This window comes from Pseudopodoces humilis, chromosome 8 (assembly GCF_049639895.1).
Source record: "Pseudopodoces humilis isolate 2021_Gansu_Grassland_sample_001 chromosome 8, ASM4963989v1, whole genome shotgun sequence".
Taxonomy (NCBI): Eukaryota; Metazoa; Chordata; class Aves; order Passeriformes; family Paridae; genus Pseudopodoces; species Pseudopodoces humilis.
Genome location: NC_142207.1, coordinates 30,037,330 through 30,053,044, shown reverse-complemented (window position 1 = coordinate 30,053,044; position 15,715 = coordinate 30,037,330). Strand labels below are relative to the sequence as shown.

Below are 15,715 nucleotides of genomic sequence, written 5' to 3'. Positions count from 1 at the left end.
TGGGGGAATCCTAACTTGGACACTAGCAGCCAGAAGAGGAAGAAGAGTGTGGATTCTTTAGATATGCAAAATTGAATGAATAAGTTTAAACATGTAAGGAGAAAATTTATATTTGTCTTTTGACAAATATCAACACAGAGGAACTGAGGATATTTCTTTTCTTCTTTCAAATCAAAATATCTGGTAATATTACTGTAATTTTGTTTTCTTAGAAGTTTTCTTCTATCTTCTGTTCCAGTGAGGTCTTTCCATGCCATGAGTTACAACAAATGATCTTATTTGGACTGGATACTTCTCAAGAACTACCAGCATGATGCTAAATATAAGCAAACGGGAAACTTGAACTTTCATTCTGAACAGGTGACAACTTTCTGTGAATGTTGTTGACATTTCCTTGGAGAAAAGCTTCCTACTGCGACCCGCCATGCACTCTTTCTAATCCAGGGACATCTGTTGTGACAGTATCTTAGTAGATCATGGAGAAAAACAAAGAGGCATTTCTGCAAAAACAGTTTGTATGTTATAGCATGCAGAGTTTATGCCCTTTAGCCAAATTTTAAAACAGCTTGAACTCTTTGGAGTATGTTAAAGGTACATGAAACAGTGTCTGGGGAAATGCAAGGCTTGATTCTCTAAGCTTCAAGGTCATGGAGAAACTTTAAAATACATATTATGACATTTTAAAATATATGTGCTTTCAAAAAGAACACCAAACAACTGTTGCTTTTAGTATCTGAAATTTACTGCTTACTGTGACAGAAATGAAGAAATCTAGACCAGAGTCATTCTCTTATTATTCTTCCCATTTTTAAAGTTTCAAATTTTTAGTTGATTTTCCTATGGGCAGCTCCATCACAAAGTGGATCACTGCCAGCCCCACTAACACTGGCTGCTCCTCCTGAGTCAAAGGCTCTGTACTCTGTACACTCCTATCTGTGAATACTAGATGTGCACTGCATGAGCAACTGGCTCTGTTTTCAGTGGTTAAAGCAGGGGATTAGGTGTTAGCTGGTCTCAGCTTGTAATGTAGAAGGATGTGCTATGAAACCTTTAGAAAGTCATCAGGAGTTTGCCTGATTATTTCTGTGTTTTCAAGGTGACCTTAAAAAAGGACTGGAGTAGGTTTTGGTGCTTTCCAGTTCTGAAATTTGCTTCAGAATTTGGTCATGCTTTCTCTTTTTTTCTGTTTTCTATTTTATTTTTCTTTATTTTTTTTTAAACTCTCAAAACCATCAGCTGTATTTCTTCTCATTTCTGCTAGAAAAAGCCCTTATTGAGCCTTTTAATTGTATACAATAGGAGCTTTGCTTGGAGGTTTGGATGGGTTATTTAGTATGACCATTGAAATGTTTGTTCATACTGAATGAATATTTAAAGAAGCTGATGGAAGGGAGGAGAGATAGGATACAGCAAGACAGTCAAACAAAAATATATTTCCTTCCCTATTGCTCCCTTGTGATATGGTTATTTTACTAAGTCTGATACTCAGCATCTTTCTGGATAAGCAAATATTTCATCATTCATAAACTCAAAAACAGGGAGTAAAACCCCTTTTGTCTATCATTTTATTTTTTTGAAAGAATGAAAGATTTGGTTTAGTTGTGTATCTCGAATGTGTGGGTGGGAAGGCATAGCTGTACATACATATTTCCCGTTTTCACCTTCAAATACGACAAATAACACTTCGCCTTGATTTGTTTTCTACTTTTGTTTATGCATCCAGGCACAAAGTCTAATGAAGACAACAGCAGAATACAAAGAAGGAGTTGGTCTTTGTGTTAGCCTGATAAAGGTTAAATGCTTGGGAGATTTTTGAAAGCTTGTACTTAAACAGGCAGTATTCTTAATAAAAAATCTTCTGCTACTAGAAATATGTCTCTGTTTTATCTAGGTCTTTAGGAGGAAGTACCTGCGGCACTATCTATTTAGACTGCTCTTGTTGTACTTTTATTTTTAGATTTCCCCTTTCCCCTCTCAAAATATGTGAGAGAACTTAAAGACAACCTCATTGTTTTAGAAACTCCTATCATGTGTGGGAAGTCCTAATACACAGCTATGTTGTTGTGTAGTTTTCTCGTAACGTATGATGCATAACTTCCAGATGATCACAATTTTTTTAGGGCATGTGCAACTAAATTGCAATAGGCAAAGCTGTAAAATCACAGCAAATGAGCTGTGAAGGCAGAGGTCTTTTTCTCCACCCCTCAAATTCCACTTCTGAGTCTCTCTCAGCAATAACTAAAACCACTCAAGGAATAATTTACAGAAACAGCAGATTTCAGAGCAGGTAAGATGTGATAAAACTACAGAAAATACATTTCTGCAGACATCATCATCAGACAATAGAACTGTACAGACAGGGAGGGGTGAATAATGTAGTGATGCTTCTTATTTGATATTTATTTGAGAATAAATAACTTCTTGCTTAAACGAGATTTATTTGAAAGTACCATGTTCCTTAGAAAAGGGTAAAACATCAGAGGTTAGATAGGGCTGATCCCCACATCCCCCTCCTCCTCTGGGCACAAAGACCTGAGTATTACTAACTAATCTCTCAGGCAGATGTTCAACTGCAACTGGGTTCTTAATACTTCAGAATGATCAAAGCCCACAAGAGGTTATTTAGTTTGCTTGTATTTTTACTTCTGTCTGCAAGTTAACTATTTTTCATTCTACAAAAACAAACTGAAACATTTATAAACTGTTAGAGTTGCGCTCTTTAAATAAAAACTAGAAACCCCAAAGTATTTTACTTGTAACAAGTAACCTTTTTCATTCTTGTACCAACCATTTTTAAAAACCTTTATTAGCTGACAAGCAGTCACCAGGCTGCAGTTGCTAGGAGCAGACACCTAGCTGCCTTAGCAAACAGACTTCTGTGCAGGGTTTCCCATTTGCATGCCAAAATTTTCTGTAAACAGCTTTAATGGTTGTACTGAAAAACTCACTGGGAGCAGTCTAATACAATCTGAATTGTGTTAGACAGCAGGACACGCTGGTTCAAAATACATGTCATACGTTACCGTGTTGAGTTGTTGATCTGGCAGGCTACACGAGTGCTAAATATGTGTAAATAACATTTTGAAATGGATCTTCCGTGGTTTATTAGGAACTTTCTCTATTTTGTTCCATTCTCACCCTTTTGTAAGCTTTAACAGGAAACTGCAACTTAAACATCAATGGCTGTTTCCACTCTTTGCAACTGTTTCTCAGCACTGGGCTTATTAGAATTGTTTGTTGAGCATCAACTGGAATGTCCTGTTTCAGATCTAATGCTATTTCGTCCACTTTCTTTGATGTACCAAAATAAATAATCTTAAAATTCCTCATCCATGTTCCTTTCTGGTATGGAGGCTTTTGTAAACAGTCACTTGAACTATGGAGCCTTTATATGTTCATTTGGTTCTATCTGGAGAAGCATACGGATGTTCAGTGCTCATGGCAGATGGAAACAAACTGGGCAGTATAACCAGGAACATGACACAGAATCAGGAATGAACTGCTGTGTTACTGTTTTAAGCAGCATCATGTAAAGATGTATTTGTCTGCACTACATAGAAACAGTGAATTTTACATGGAAAAAAAAAAAAAGCTTTAATATATGTTGTTTTAGAAGACACAAGATACCTTCAGAAGCTATTCCAGACCTTTCCATAAAAACAGCAAGAGATGTGTAGTATAAAGTAATGTAACTAAAGAACTATTTCCCAACTCCTTACTATAACTTCCAAAAGCCTGTTTTTATATAACTGGTTGGTGTGCTTCTGCCTGACCTCTCCCTTTGTAAACAGACCCCAAGGTGTTAATGGTGTGTGTGCCCACAGACCTGCTCTTTCAGGCATAATCCCATTACCCTCCCTCCCATCATTTTAGGCTGTAGCAGGGCTGGGGAGCTGGTAAAGTTCACCAATACTGGAGAATCTGCTGTGAAAATTAAATGAATTTCATGAATATACATAATTTACAGCAAATTGTTACCCAGAGCACACAAGTATACTCATTAACTCGGGCTTCAATGGTAAATGAGCAGAGCAGTCTTTCTTATTCCTGAAATCTGTTATTTCACTTTTATAAAGGAAGATTTATGTAATCAGATTTCACCCTGAATACCATAAACAGAGAAGTGACATGTTATTAATGTCATTAATGTTGCCATTAATGAGAAGGGATTGCTTTCAGAAGTTATCTTGAGACTAGAGCATAAATAAGGGCTTCAGTTATGAATAGGATGATTCTGGGAATGTCTGCTTTTGTCCTGATGGGGTTGTCCTGCCCCTGTCACAGAGCACAGCACAGACAGTGGCTCCTCCTGAGAGCTCATCTGAACACACACTTGGCCCAGGCTGCATGCCACAGAGCTACTTCTTGTCTAGCAAGCACCTGAGGGGTGCTCCAGGTTTCCAGCTGGAATGTGTGGGGGGAAGGACATCCCAGAGCTGAACAGGCAGCTGCCCACCAGCATCATTCCTAAATGCAATGGTGGGACACTGGGGCACAGTGCCCATCTCTGATTCCCAGGCTCCTTTGAGCCTCCCCTGCCCTGGACCGCTGGCTGCACTGCAGCCTGGCTGCTCTCCCCCAAGCCAGGATTTTGGCATGTGAGTCAGGAATGTGGACAGTGCCTGCCTTCCATAAGAGCCTCTGTGCACTAAATCCATTTGTGTATTGCACAGAGGCTTACATCAGGGACAGGTATGCTGTCACGTAAAAATGTTCCTTCTGAAAACTAGGATGTAATTGTCCATGGGCCAAGGTCATGCAGACTCTTACATCTGCAATTTGGTTCCTAGAAGTGCTAGGCAGCTCTTCAAAGCTTAACATCTGCCCTTTATATTTTGTCGTCATAACAACAGCACAAACCATCTCCTTGTGACTAATCTGCTTTGCTTTTCTCCATCTAGATTTTAAGAAGAAGAAAGAACTATAAGCGTAGTTTCCCTGCTCCTTCCCCCACTGCCTCTGAACATTTTATCCTTCTTCCCTTTCCAAAACTGCTGCTGGGGGGAGCAGGAGCTCTCTAGAAGAATGACAGAGAATTTAACCTTAGAAAGTGACTGTGCTGTTCTGTCTCTCACTGAAAAGCACAGCAACAAAAGGCTGCTCTGCTATAAAAATGAATCCAATTTACTGACTGGAGAATAGTGATGTAGGAAACAAATATGAAGGATTTTAACCTAAAATGCTAACCCTGATTTTAATACAGCATGTGCATTTATACCAGATTAATGTCAAGAAGAAGAGATGTTTCAATGAAAGCAAGAAATAGAGAAGCAAATTACAGAGACCTAGCAGTGACCACAGATGCTTAGCTAAGTTTCTCAACACTATTTTCAAGTGCTTATAAGTTTTTCAAATTACATATTTCCTAGTCAGTGTCTCTTTTAGCCTGCAGATAATTTTGGAAATGTAAGCAGTCTAAGCAGGAATGCCATATTCCATAGTTATTTCTCTAATAGTGAGAGAATAGGGATGGTCCCTGTGTTCCAAAAGCAGGGGTGCCAGGCAGACCCACCTTCCTGCTTAGACTTCTACCCTTTGCCATTCACAACCACCAAGGTTGCCCAAAACTTTGTATTAGCAAACTAATAAATAAACTATTTCCAACTGAGGCAGGCAAATTTTCTCCTTTCACTATTTCCATTCTTACTTTCACAGAACAAGTAAACATATTTATGTAAAGATGTTTCAGTAAACAGAATAGAAGAGTTTCTCAATTTTATAATAAAAATCTCAGGGAGATCTTTTAGGTGAGGTATGCTTGGCTGTGGTGCTGTAGACTCCTAGAAATAATGCTCTCTGGACTCAGTAACAGCACCAGGAATCTTGATCCTAAGGGGTCCTTGTCAATCTAGAAAACAGCTGCACAGGCCACTTATGAAGTGTGCATTGCTTCCTCTTCTAAGGCTGCCTTTCACTAACTATCCAGTTGTGTTTCTGATTGAACATTAGTCTCTCAATCTGTGTTTTGTCAAGAACTGCAGGTTGCTGTTGAATAGCTTTTGTGTGTTCTCTAACTGAATTTTTCTTTATTATTGCTATTGTCATAGCATTTAGGAACCTTTACCACAGCTCAACATACTATGCCGTGTACATAGCGATAAGTGTTGGCTTCCAGCACTATCTATTTTGTCAAGTATTACTCAATAGGGCAGCACAATTCAAATGTTGTGCTCACATCATGTATTGAGGTTGGACAGCTCTGTGTGTGTGCACGATGCACACGGATCTGTGCATCTGTGTGTGGTTCAGAGGGGAAGGAAGAGGAGGGAACTGTGAAATTTCAAAGAAGTGCTTGCACTAGAGAGCGAAGCAGAGAAAGGTGGGCTCATGGTAACTAACTTTCAGAGAAAGTCAAACCAGTGCTGTTCACAGTCACCAGATAGGAAAAGATGTTTACAAAAGCAGCTTCCTCCTCTGTTTAGGAATCCAGTCTTTCTTTTACCAGTCAGTGAAAGATCTCATTAGTTTTAGAGCATACCATTCCAGCCTCCCTTTCCCTAGGTGGTGTGTTGGGACAGAAACGACCATGGCATTCTACTCTGTACATCTGTCACATATTTCTGATGTTGTCTCATGAACCTGTCACAAACTAGCTCAAATTGCAAGAGTTAGGTATCTGCAAGGGCTTCCAGCTGTGGGTGGAAAGCCAAATGCCCCTTTCCAATCTTCTCTTATATTCAGCAATAAAATCCAAGCAGCAATGCAAAAGATTAGACCCATAATTAGATAATTTGCATCCTCAATGTTAATAATATTACAGAACATACTGTCCATGCTATGTGTCATGTTCAGTCCATTAATAACACTTGACAGTTGATAACAAGGATAGGCTGTCAGCTGATTTCAGCTACTACAGCAGTTCTTTACTGATGTACTTACCTAATCAGTGAAGAAATAATTTTAACAGCTGCAGCAGGAGATTGCCTGTGCAGCTCTACAGGACATGCATCCAATACTTTGGCTGAAAATGCATTTATCCTCTATGTTCCATACCTTAAAAGTTGTAACACAGTGTTTTATACAAAAGTCAAAAATTCTGGTGTCATGGATTTATTAGGACAGTATAAATTATTTTTCTTATCCAATAATAGGTTGTTATCAAACATTGCAAGAACCTGGTCCTACTCCAGCGTATTCTAATTATTTTGGAAATCAGAAAGTAGACTGTGGGTGATAGTGTTCAAGATCAGGAAAAGCTCCACCAGTGAAAGTGCCATCCAGTTTTTGGTGATTTATATGTGCATTTTGAAAGCAAATGGATAGCATAGGTTATGTGTTGTCCTGATGCAATGAAGAAAGGTCAACATTGATAATGATGGGCAGAGCTGCTGGTTTTCTTTTTTTTTCTCACCTAGAAACATTCTACTGCAATGCTCAAGATTCAGATCCTGGTTTATAAGCAGTATCATTCCAGTATCACACATGTCCTCTCAAGGAGTTCATAACACTGTTCAGCTGTAATGATGGGATGCCTGAGCATTTTGGCTTCTTCTGGAACTGTGACTCAGACCCTAGCACCTGAGAAACCATTTAATCACAAATCACTTAAAACTCCCCTCCTCTTGCCTTTCTAGAATAAGCCTCCTTTGCTTTGTGCTCCTCCTGAAGCACATCATGATATAATTTACAAATGTGACAGGATTTAAAAGAAAAGGTTTTCATTCAGGCCATTTTCAGAGATTATTACATGAACTCAAATGAGTTCACTCAATGCCTGATTGCTTGGCTTGGTGTGCCCAGTTTGGCAGAGCACACAGAGCTGATGATTCAAGTGTTGGTAAAAAATTTAGAATAAAATAAACGGTGCAAAGAGCAGAAGGAACAATGAGAGGCTTTAATTTTGTAGAACTTGTACGTAAATATGTTCTAGTCCTTCTGCCTGTGCACATTGTGATAATACAGTCATAAATGCATTGTCATTTAAGCCACCAGTGGAACACACCAGTGCAACTGCTTGGCCTGAAATGATCTTTCCACACATCTGCCCCATGGAAGAATCCTTTACTAAGGTGATATAGCTTTGTGGTAAAATGTGCCAAGATCATTACAGTTTCTGTAATGCAAGTTGAGTAAATTTGGTGTTTGATGAGTACTGAAATTATGAAAAGTGCTGCTCCAAAAACCAGAAAAGAAAAAAAAAGTTATTTTATTTTTAAATTACAGGAGGCTGCTTGCATAACATAGGATGAAAAAGCAGTAGCAATGGAAATAGTGTCATATTTTTAAGAGATAACCACTAGGGATAAAAAGAAGAAAGACAGAGCTGTAAAGAGAACAAAGTAATTGATGAAGTTATGCTAAGATTTTCCAGGCCAGTGTGAGTGTATGTACATATGTCTCAAATAAAGAAAACGTTTGGCAAGCAATGTAATTATCATTTAGGTACTTATGGAAAACACCATCAAAGTAGAGAAAAACCCCCAAACTTTCATTAAACTCAGTGGCATATCTGCTTTATGCAGAAGACAGATAGATGTCAGGAAGTAGGTGACTAATGAAGTGGAACTTTGAGAATCCTTGCCTTAGATAAACAATTATTAGAGAAACAGTCAGACAATCAAAATAAATACCATTTTGCAGAAGCCTAATGGTAAATCCTTTAAGTTATTCATAACAAATAATCCCAGAAAAGCATAAAACAGCAAGAATGCTAATGATTTACAGGGGTTCCTTTTTCATGGTGCTGCCTTAAGCCCCAAGCATGTTTTTTATTCCATAGTTAAATATCTGGAGGTGTCTGAAAGGTGGTAATTACATTTGTAATAAACATGAGCATCTATAAGCACTGTACAGTGTTATTTGTAAGAGCTCAGTGAAACACAGATATGCACCGAGCTAAGAGCTAAGAAGTCACAGCATTTGTATCCAAGCTGCATGCACTAAAACAGGAATTATTGCTCCACAGAAAGACATTGGAATTGTTATTTTGAATTATCTTGCTGAAGGCTCAGTCTTCCCATAGCTGCTTGCAGTCTATGGCACTCGAGGCAGCTCTGAGCTGGAACAAAATGCATTTGACAGAGCTTGCCTCCAGACACCAGAAAGAGTGTGCAGTGCAATTTATCATTTGAAGAAATGACCCACCTGCAGCAGCTTCCTGACTCTTTTCAGGTTGTGGATCAAGAGCAGATTCTTCTCCTGTGAAACTCGGTCCAGCTGTTCATCCACTTGTATTACCAAATTCTGTAAAAGGATCATTGCCATTGCTTCATTGTTGGCTGCAGCCTCCCTAAAGAATCAATGAACAACAACCATGCATATTTAAAATGTTGGGTGACGTGTCAATCTAGCAGTACAGAAAATTACAATCTATTCAGAAATCTAGGCAGCAAAAAAAAGACTTCAAGTATATGGTGACTTGCATATAGTTAGAGCTAGTGAATAATTATTTTTATGATTTTTTGGGTTTTTTTTGGTTTTTTTTTTTATATTCCTATAGATATGCACCTATAATAAGAAGGTGAGGTGTTAGCACAGACAGTAGAGTCAGCCAGAGGAGACAACCAGGGTTTTCTAGTCTCTGGTCCAGTGAATATTTAAATACTTCCACCTCACTTGTCAGATGAAATGGGGCTTATGCAAACTGTCCCTCTCACTCAGTCACACAGATATAATTTCTGAAATTGCTGCCCAGTTTCAGACAAAGTTGGCAACAGGCTTGAAGTCCAAAAGATAGAATGTTCTTACAAATCTCATGGCAATCTGGCAGGTTGGTAGAAGAAAGGAATCCAAATTAGCGCCTCCACTGAGGAAAACGGCAGCAATAACCTACTCCAGGAGGCAACAGCCAGATGGCCAGGCAATAGATACATCTCTTCACACCAGGCACCAGATGAGCCTTCCCCCAGCCAAACTATTTGGGGATACAGAAGACTCTGAGGCTGTTGGTGAAGGGTATATAGGGGACACAGGACACAAACACTGACAAAGCCAGGTTTTACTGGTTCTGCTGTTCATGGTACAGCTTGGTATGTGCAGGGCAGCAGCATTAGTGAGGAGAAAAAAGTTTGGACAGAGTGGCATCCTTGTCCTTGCGACAGTCTCTCTCCTTGCCTCACAAATAGCAGGTTTGAGATATGCCTGCTAACTCCACATCTGGCAAAAAGGAGATTTTAACATTAGCTGTGTTGTCACAGCCTCATAAATGCCTCATAAATATATACTTATATACTTATATATTACTTTTTCCCCCCCCTCCACAATAGTCCTGTGGATTTGGCATGAAAAACTGAGATGTCTCTTTCTGGTATGACTAATTTTTTGTTGGTTTTTTTTTTTTTTGCGTTTAGTTTGGAATTTCCTTAAGATAACTCTGAAGTGAACTCTCAAATTTGAGCATAAATTGATCTCCTAGAGAGCAGTTCCTGTAAACAACTGGCTTGTTCCCCAGAATTATCCAGCTTTAAGTGCAGTTTTGGACAAGTGAATAATTTTACGCTGCAAGAGGTAAATGTATAACATTTCCATCGAATATTAACTTGCATTATTTTTTTTAATCCATTTTTACTGGATTTTGTTTAGCAGTAAGTTCAAATGTGAATCTTCACCTCCTAGTATTCCCTAAGTTTAAATGACTAAATCCATAACTAGTGAAATAGTATTACTGGAGTGTAGATACCTGCACAGTTTGTAAATGAGCACCCTAAAGCCTGCCAGCAAACAGAACAATTGTTGGCGATTGAAATAATAGGAGACAGAATGAATGAAATCCTACCAGTCCTGGCTTTCTATCCATTGTGCTAGAAGATGTCGGATTTCCATGGGGAAGTTATCATCGTAGAACTGGTCTACCTGCTCCAAAAACTTTATTTCCAGTTGTTGAACTTGACTCCACTGGGACATACTACAAAAGAAAGGAATTAAACAAGTTTGCAATTGAAAAATGAATATGAATTACTAATCCAAACTGGATAAATTGGTTATTTTCACTGTAGCTCTTATATACCTTCACACTTTATTCTGTCTTTCAAAATGGGTGGTTCTTGAATAAATTTAGTCAGTTAAAGGGATGAGGGAGAAAAGTGAGCAATGCCATTAAAGAAGTTTTGGCTCTTACACTTTAATGGGCACCTCTGTCAATTCCCCTCCTTTATATAAATTTTTTTAGATACTTTATGATGCTTATAAATTGGCAAAATTTAGACACCATCTCTCATCAAGAGAAGTTTAGGATTGTTCTCTTCAAACCCAGGTAGATCTATTATTATTGAAGAGGAGTGGATAGCAACGATTTTGTTCTCTTCTTGGTGAACTCATACCACTCAAATTTTTCCTAAAGTCATCATGGTTGTGTGTTACTGTGCTTGTTCCTAAAGCCCCACATTTTCTCTTTGGAGAGTACTGCTTTGCAACCTAAATCTAGTATATCTTGTCTACTTTAAATTGCCATAGAATTATATTTGATGTGCCCTGGGACCTCAGACCTAGGGCTGGGATCACTGGGCTCTGCCAACACCCTGATCCCATACCAGAGGTGTTCTTCCATTTCATCTTAACAGAAGACACAAAATATATTCAGGGGCTAAAGACTGAAGTGGGCCAACAAACTATGGATCTGTTGGAACATTTTTGACAGAAACTTTTCCTGAAGAAAAAGACAAGATTTCATCAAAATGGACATTTTTGTAGAAAGCTGACCTTTTAATATGCAGCTTTTCTATTTCCAGTTCTGAATTGTAGTTTCAGAATGTCAACAGTTTCAAATAAAGACATCACATTTTTAATACTGTAGTCTTTCATTTTGCATTTTTTCAAAGTCAGAAGAAAAATATAAAATGTAGTATCTCAAGGTTTAATGGAGTCCTGAGCAATTACTCATGCAAAAGTGACAGGTTTAAGTTTCTCAACAAAGGCTGATAGGATGATTCTGTGTGTGATATCAAGGACACCATATATAACATCAGTGGAAATGTGCACAGTGACATTTCTCTTCTCTTTATTACTTCCATTCTGAGAGGAAAAATAATATTTACTTTGTTTCTTGAAATTGCTGAGGAGGAGTTAGGCACCGGAGTGTTTCACTGTCTGTGTTGCTGTATTGACAGCAGTTACAAAGAATCTCAAACCTTATTTCTGGTGATACATACAAGGAATCAAACAGTAATGCATAAATAATTTATAGAATAAAATCAGAGAATTGTTAAGGTTTGGAAGGGATCTTCAGGATCACTGAGTCTGGCTGTAACTTTTTTCTGAACTCACAGTACCAGGAAACACACCCCCCCCGCCCAGATTTTTAAGTCTGTTCAGTTTCAGTGGGAGTGTTTTTTGTAAATACTAGTGAATTCTGGTGATCACGACATCATAACAAGATTTTAGCAAGAAAAGTTAATATTTTTATCTAAACAAAAAACAAACCAAACAAAAAAACCCCAAACAAACAAAAAAAAAAGCCACAAAAAACCCCAAAAAACAAAAAGCAAACCCACAAGAAAACAAAAACAACAAGAAAACTCCAGAAAAGAAGGATTTTGTCCAGCCTGCCGTGTAAGTTGCAGGGATGCTCACATGCAGAAACTTGCAAAGCACACGGGTAGGGTTTGTCCCCGAGATCTTTGTGACATTCTCGGTACAACCTATGTTCCCCTTGCACAAAAGGTTTTGCAGGGACAGCTGAGGAGGTCGGGCACTTGGAGCTCATTGTGAATGCCCCCTGAAGGAAACTGAAATAAAGTTTTCAGGAAAGATGTGGCAACACAGTGTACAAGAGCACGGAGTGAGAGGACAGGGGGAACGGGCTCAAATTGAAAGAGAGTAGGTTGCGACTAGACATGAAATTTCTTTACTGTGAGGGTGGGAACAGGTGGCCCAAAGATGTGGGCTCCCCATGTCAGGAGGTGCTCGAGGCCACGTTGGACGGGGCTCTGAGCAGCCTGGTCTCTAGTGCAATTACATGATCTTTAGGGTCCCTTCCACGCCAAACCACCCTGTTATTTATTGTCAGGCGGCTGGCAAAGGAGCGGGTGCTGCGCTGGGATGGAGCTGTGTCCAGCCTCACTCGGGGCAGCGCAGCCAGCCCCGCTTTTCGGCTGCCCAGCTGCTCTCCCGGCTGCCGGCTTTGCCTGGAGCCCGTTCCCACCGGCCCCGCCTGTGCCGGGGGTCGGTGCGCGCCCCGGCCCGGCCCGTCCTGTCCTGGCCCATCCCGGCCCGTCCCGTCCCGCCGCCCCACTCGCCTGTGCCGGGCCCGGCCGAGCTCCGCCGCTGCTGCCTCCGGCTGCCCCCGCCCCGCGGGTTTAAGCGGCCGTGCCCGCCCCCGGCCCACGGCAGCGCCTTCCTGTGCGTCAGCCCCGCGGGGCCCGGCCCTGCCGGCCCTGCCGCTGTCACCGCAGCAGCCGCCGCCACAGCGACCTGCGTGAGGCTCAGAGCGCGGGGGGAGCTGATCGACTTCAGGACGCTGAGAAGTACAGAAATCTTTCCCATTCGTGCTGTGGGGGCAGAGGCCTGGGCCCCGCCGCGCTGGGGGAAGGATGGCATCCCTGAGGGCTCAGGGTTCCGCCGTTCCCTCAAAAGCCGCGGAGGCAGCGGAGTCCTCGCTGCCCGAGCTCTGCTCAGTGAAGGCCAGTGGAAAAGCAGAGGACACTTCTAGGAGGAGTTGGGCAGCGGAACAAAGCGTCTTGTGGCTTAGAATCATAGAGGTGGGATAATCCCTCCAAGAACATTGAGTCTAACATTTGACTAAACATCACCATATCAACGTAAGACCCACAGTCAATTTGTTTTTTCGACACCTCCAGGAATGGTGGCTCCACCACTTCCCTGGGCAGTCCATTTCAATGCTTAGCCAGCCTTTCCACCTTTCCCTTTTCTTTTTTTCCCCACCTTTTCCTTTTTTTCCCCCCCATTAAAAAGTTCTTCCTGATGTTTAACCTGAGCATCCCTGGTTCAGCTTAAGTGTGTGCTCAGACCTACCTTCTGTCCTTTAGGTTTCAGCAAGCATAGGAGGCTGGTTAGCTTATGTGGATCACATCAGGATAGTGAATTAGTAATTTCAGGACCACCCAGGAAATAACATTGATTAGCAATGTGATTTTGTGCTGTCAGTAGGGGGAACTATTGCACTGTATTTCTTTTAAATAACTAGCGGTAACTATTTCTTTCTCTTTTTACATTAAGCACTCATTTTCTAGGCATCCTTAAGCAACAACTGTCTGTAATGATGAGAAGACAGGTAGTTCATACCATTGCAACAAAACAAGATAGTAACAGGTTTTCAATCCCCCTTTTGCTTGCTGTTTCTCTGCTAAACCTAGAAAATAATCTATATTGGTGGAGTGGTTGATATTAAGACAATACAATGCTTCCTATTATCTATGGAAGTATCTGTTCAGGCTTGCTTCAGGAGGCCATAAGCCAGAAGTTCAGCTAGGTGATCTCAAAATCCAGGGTAATCAGAGATCATTCTTCATCTGTGATTTGGAGAGCGGTTATGTGTTAGCACACTGTGAAGGATGTGATGGTGTTTGGAGATGTGAGGGAAAGTGGAGCAGGACTGGAAAGAGATGGTCTAGGTCAGTTCAGGGAAGCTCTAGAGATCTGTGTGGGTAGGACTGTGAAAGAGATGGCTCAAGGCCATGTGGTGGGTACTGCCGGTCTAGCACAGGAGGAGGCTGCGAAGGAGGCAGTGCCTGGGCTGAAAGGAGAAGTTTAGGGGCAAGGAGTTGTGGCTCACATTCAGTGGAGTTCAGCAAGTACAGATAGGACAGGCCAGGAAAGGTTAAAACCACCACTGGGTTTGATGGGTCAAAGTTAATCTTCACTGTGTAACACTTCATTCCACTTCATTGTTGTTTCAGCACTGGTCAGAGCAGGAGAACAAGAAGCAAGTGTCTGCATTGTGTGGGCTGTTTAAGGGAATAAAAGGTCTCAAGCGATGGAGAAGGAATTCAGGACATAGTAATCTTCTCATCAAAAGTTCACAATTTTTTTTCTAGGAACACTGAGCCAATTTATTACTTTGATCTCTCTGACCAACCTGTAATCAAGATTACCATCTCTCATGTTTGGCCTCTAGTCATTATACTCCTTGACTAACCTTTAATTAGAGTATGTGTCATCTGTCTTTTACATAAAGGAGATATTCAGCTTGCACATGCTCTACATGTGTTATGTCTTGTATCTGAACTGTTCATAGCTTTTTTTTGTGCATTCAGAACATGGACTTCTGGTCTCAGTGAGGCAAGCAAACATTGTAATTGTGAGAAATTTTCCTGCTGACAGTGTGGTTCCTTCTAGGCAGTACAGCATAAATCAGTAGTTCTGTGTGCAGGTCACATCCCTTACTGTCCTCTGTTTGGAGAAAAAAAGAATAGCAATGTTGACCTGAAGTTACATGTGATAATAATCTGTTTATGAATGTTGGAGAGAACTCTTATTTCTGTGTTTGTATGTTGCTAAAAGAATGGTCATTATGCCTAGAAATAGGGGTTTTTGGCTGTTTGGTGGTTCTTGACTGCTGAAATACTTACTGCTTTCCCCCTTCCAGTAATGAGTGAAATATGTGCAGATGTATAAATCCATATAAAGATACATATCTTGCCTGATTTCAACATGATATCAACAAGAAAAAAAAATAACTTGCCACGTGGAGAATAATGAGAAATAAGGAATTACAGAAAATAAAGTTTTCTTCTGCTGACTTGCATTCAGGTCCCTGCTTTCAGGGTGGTTTGGCCTTTTGATACTGCAGTCTCTGGCTTTGCTTTTTTTTGTAGGTGCA

General features: G+C 40.5%; 1 protein-coding gene across 3 annotated transcripts in view; it reads right to left on the bottom strand.

The window, feature by feature from the left end:
- Positions 1-13,247, bottom strand: part of STAT4 (signal transducer and activator of transcription 4) — a 41,507-nt gene extending 28,260 nt beyond the window's left edge. For 2 of the 3 annotated variants that reach the window (XM_005530347.3, XM_088058860.1), the window contains exons 1-3: positions 13,173-13,241; positions 10,715-10,843; positions 9,085-9,229 (exon numbers count right to left, since the gene is read on the bottom strand). In XM_005530347.3, coding sequence (XP_005530404.1) covers positions 9,085-9,229; positions 10,715-10,842 — 273 coding nt within the window. In that variant the 5' untranslated portion in view covers position 10,843; positions 13,173-13,241. Of the gene's footprint in view, positions 1-9,084; positions 9,230-10,714; positions 10,844-13,172 lie in introns of all 3 variants that reach the window. The other variant, XM_014259071.2, reaches the window with a different exon arrangement.
- Between the last annotated feature and the right edge of the window lie 2,468 nt (positions 13,248-15,715).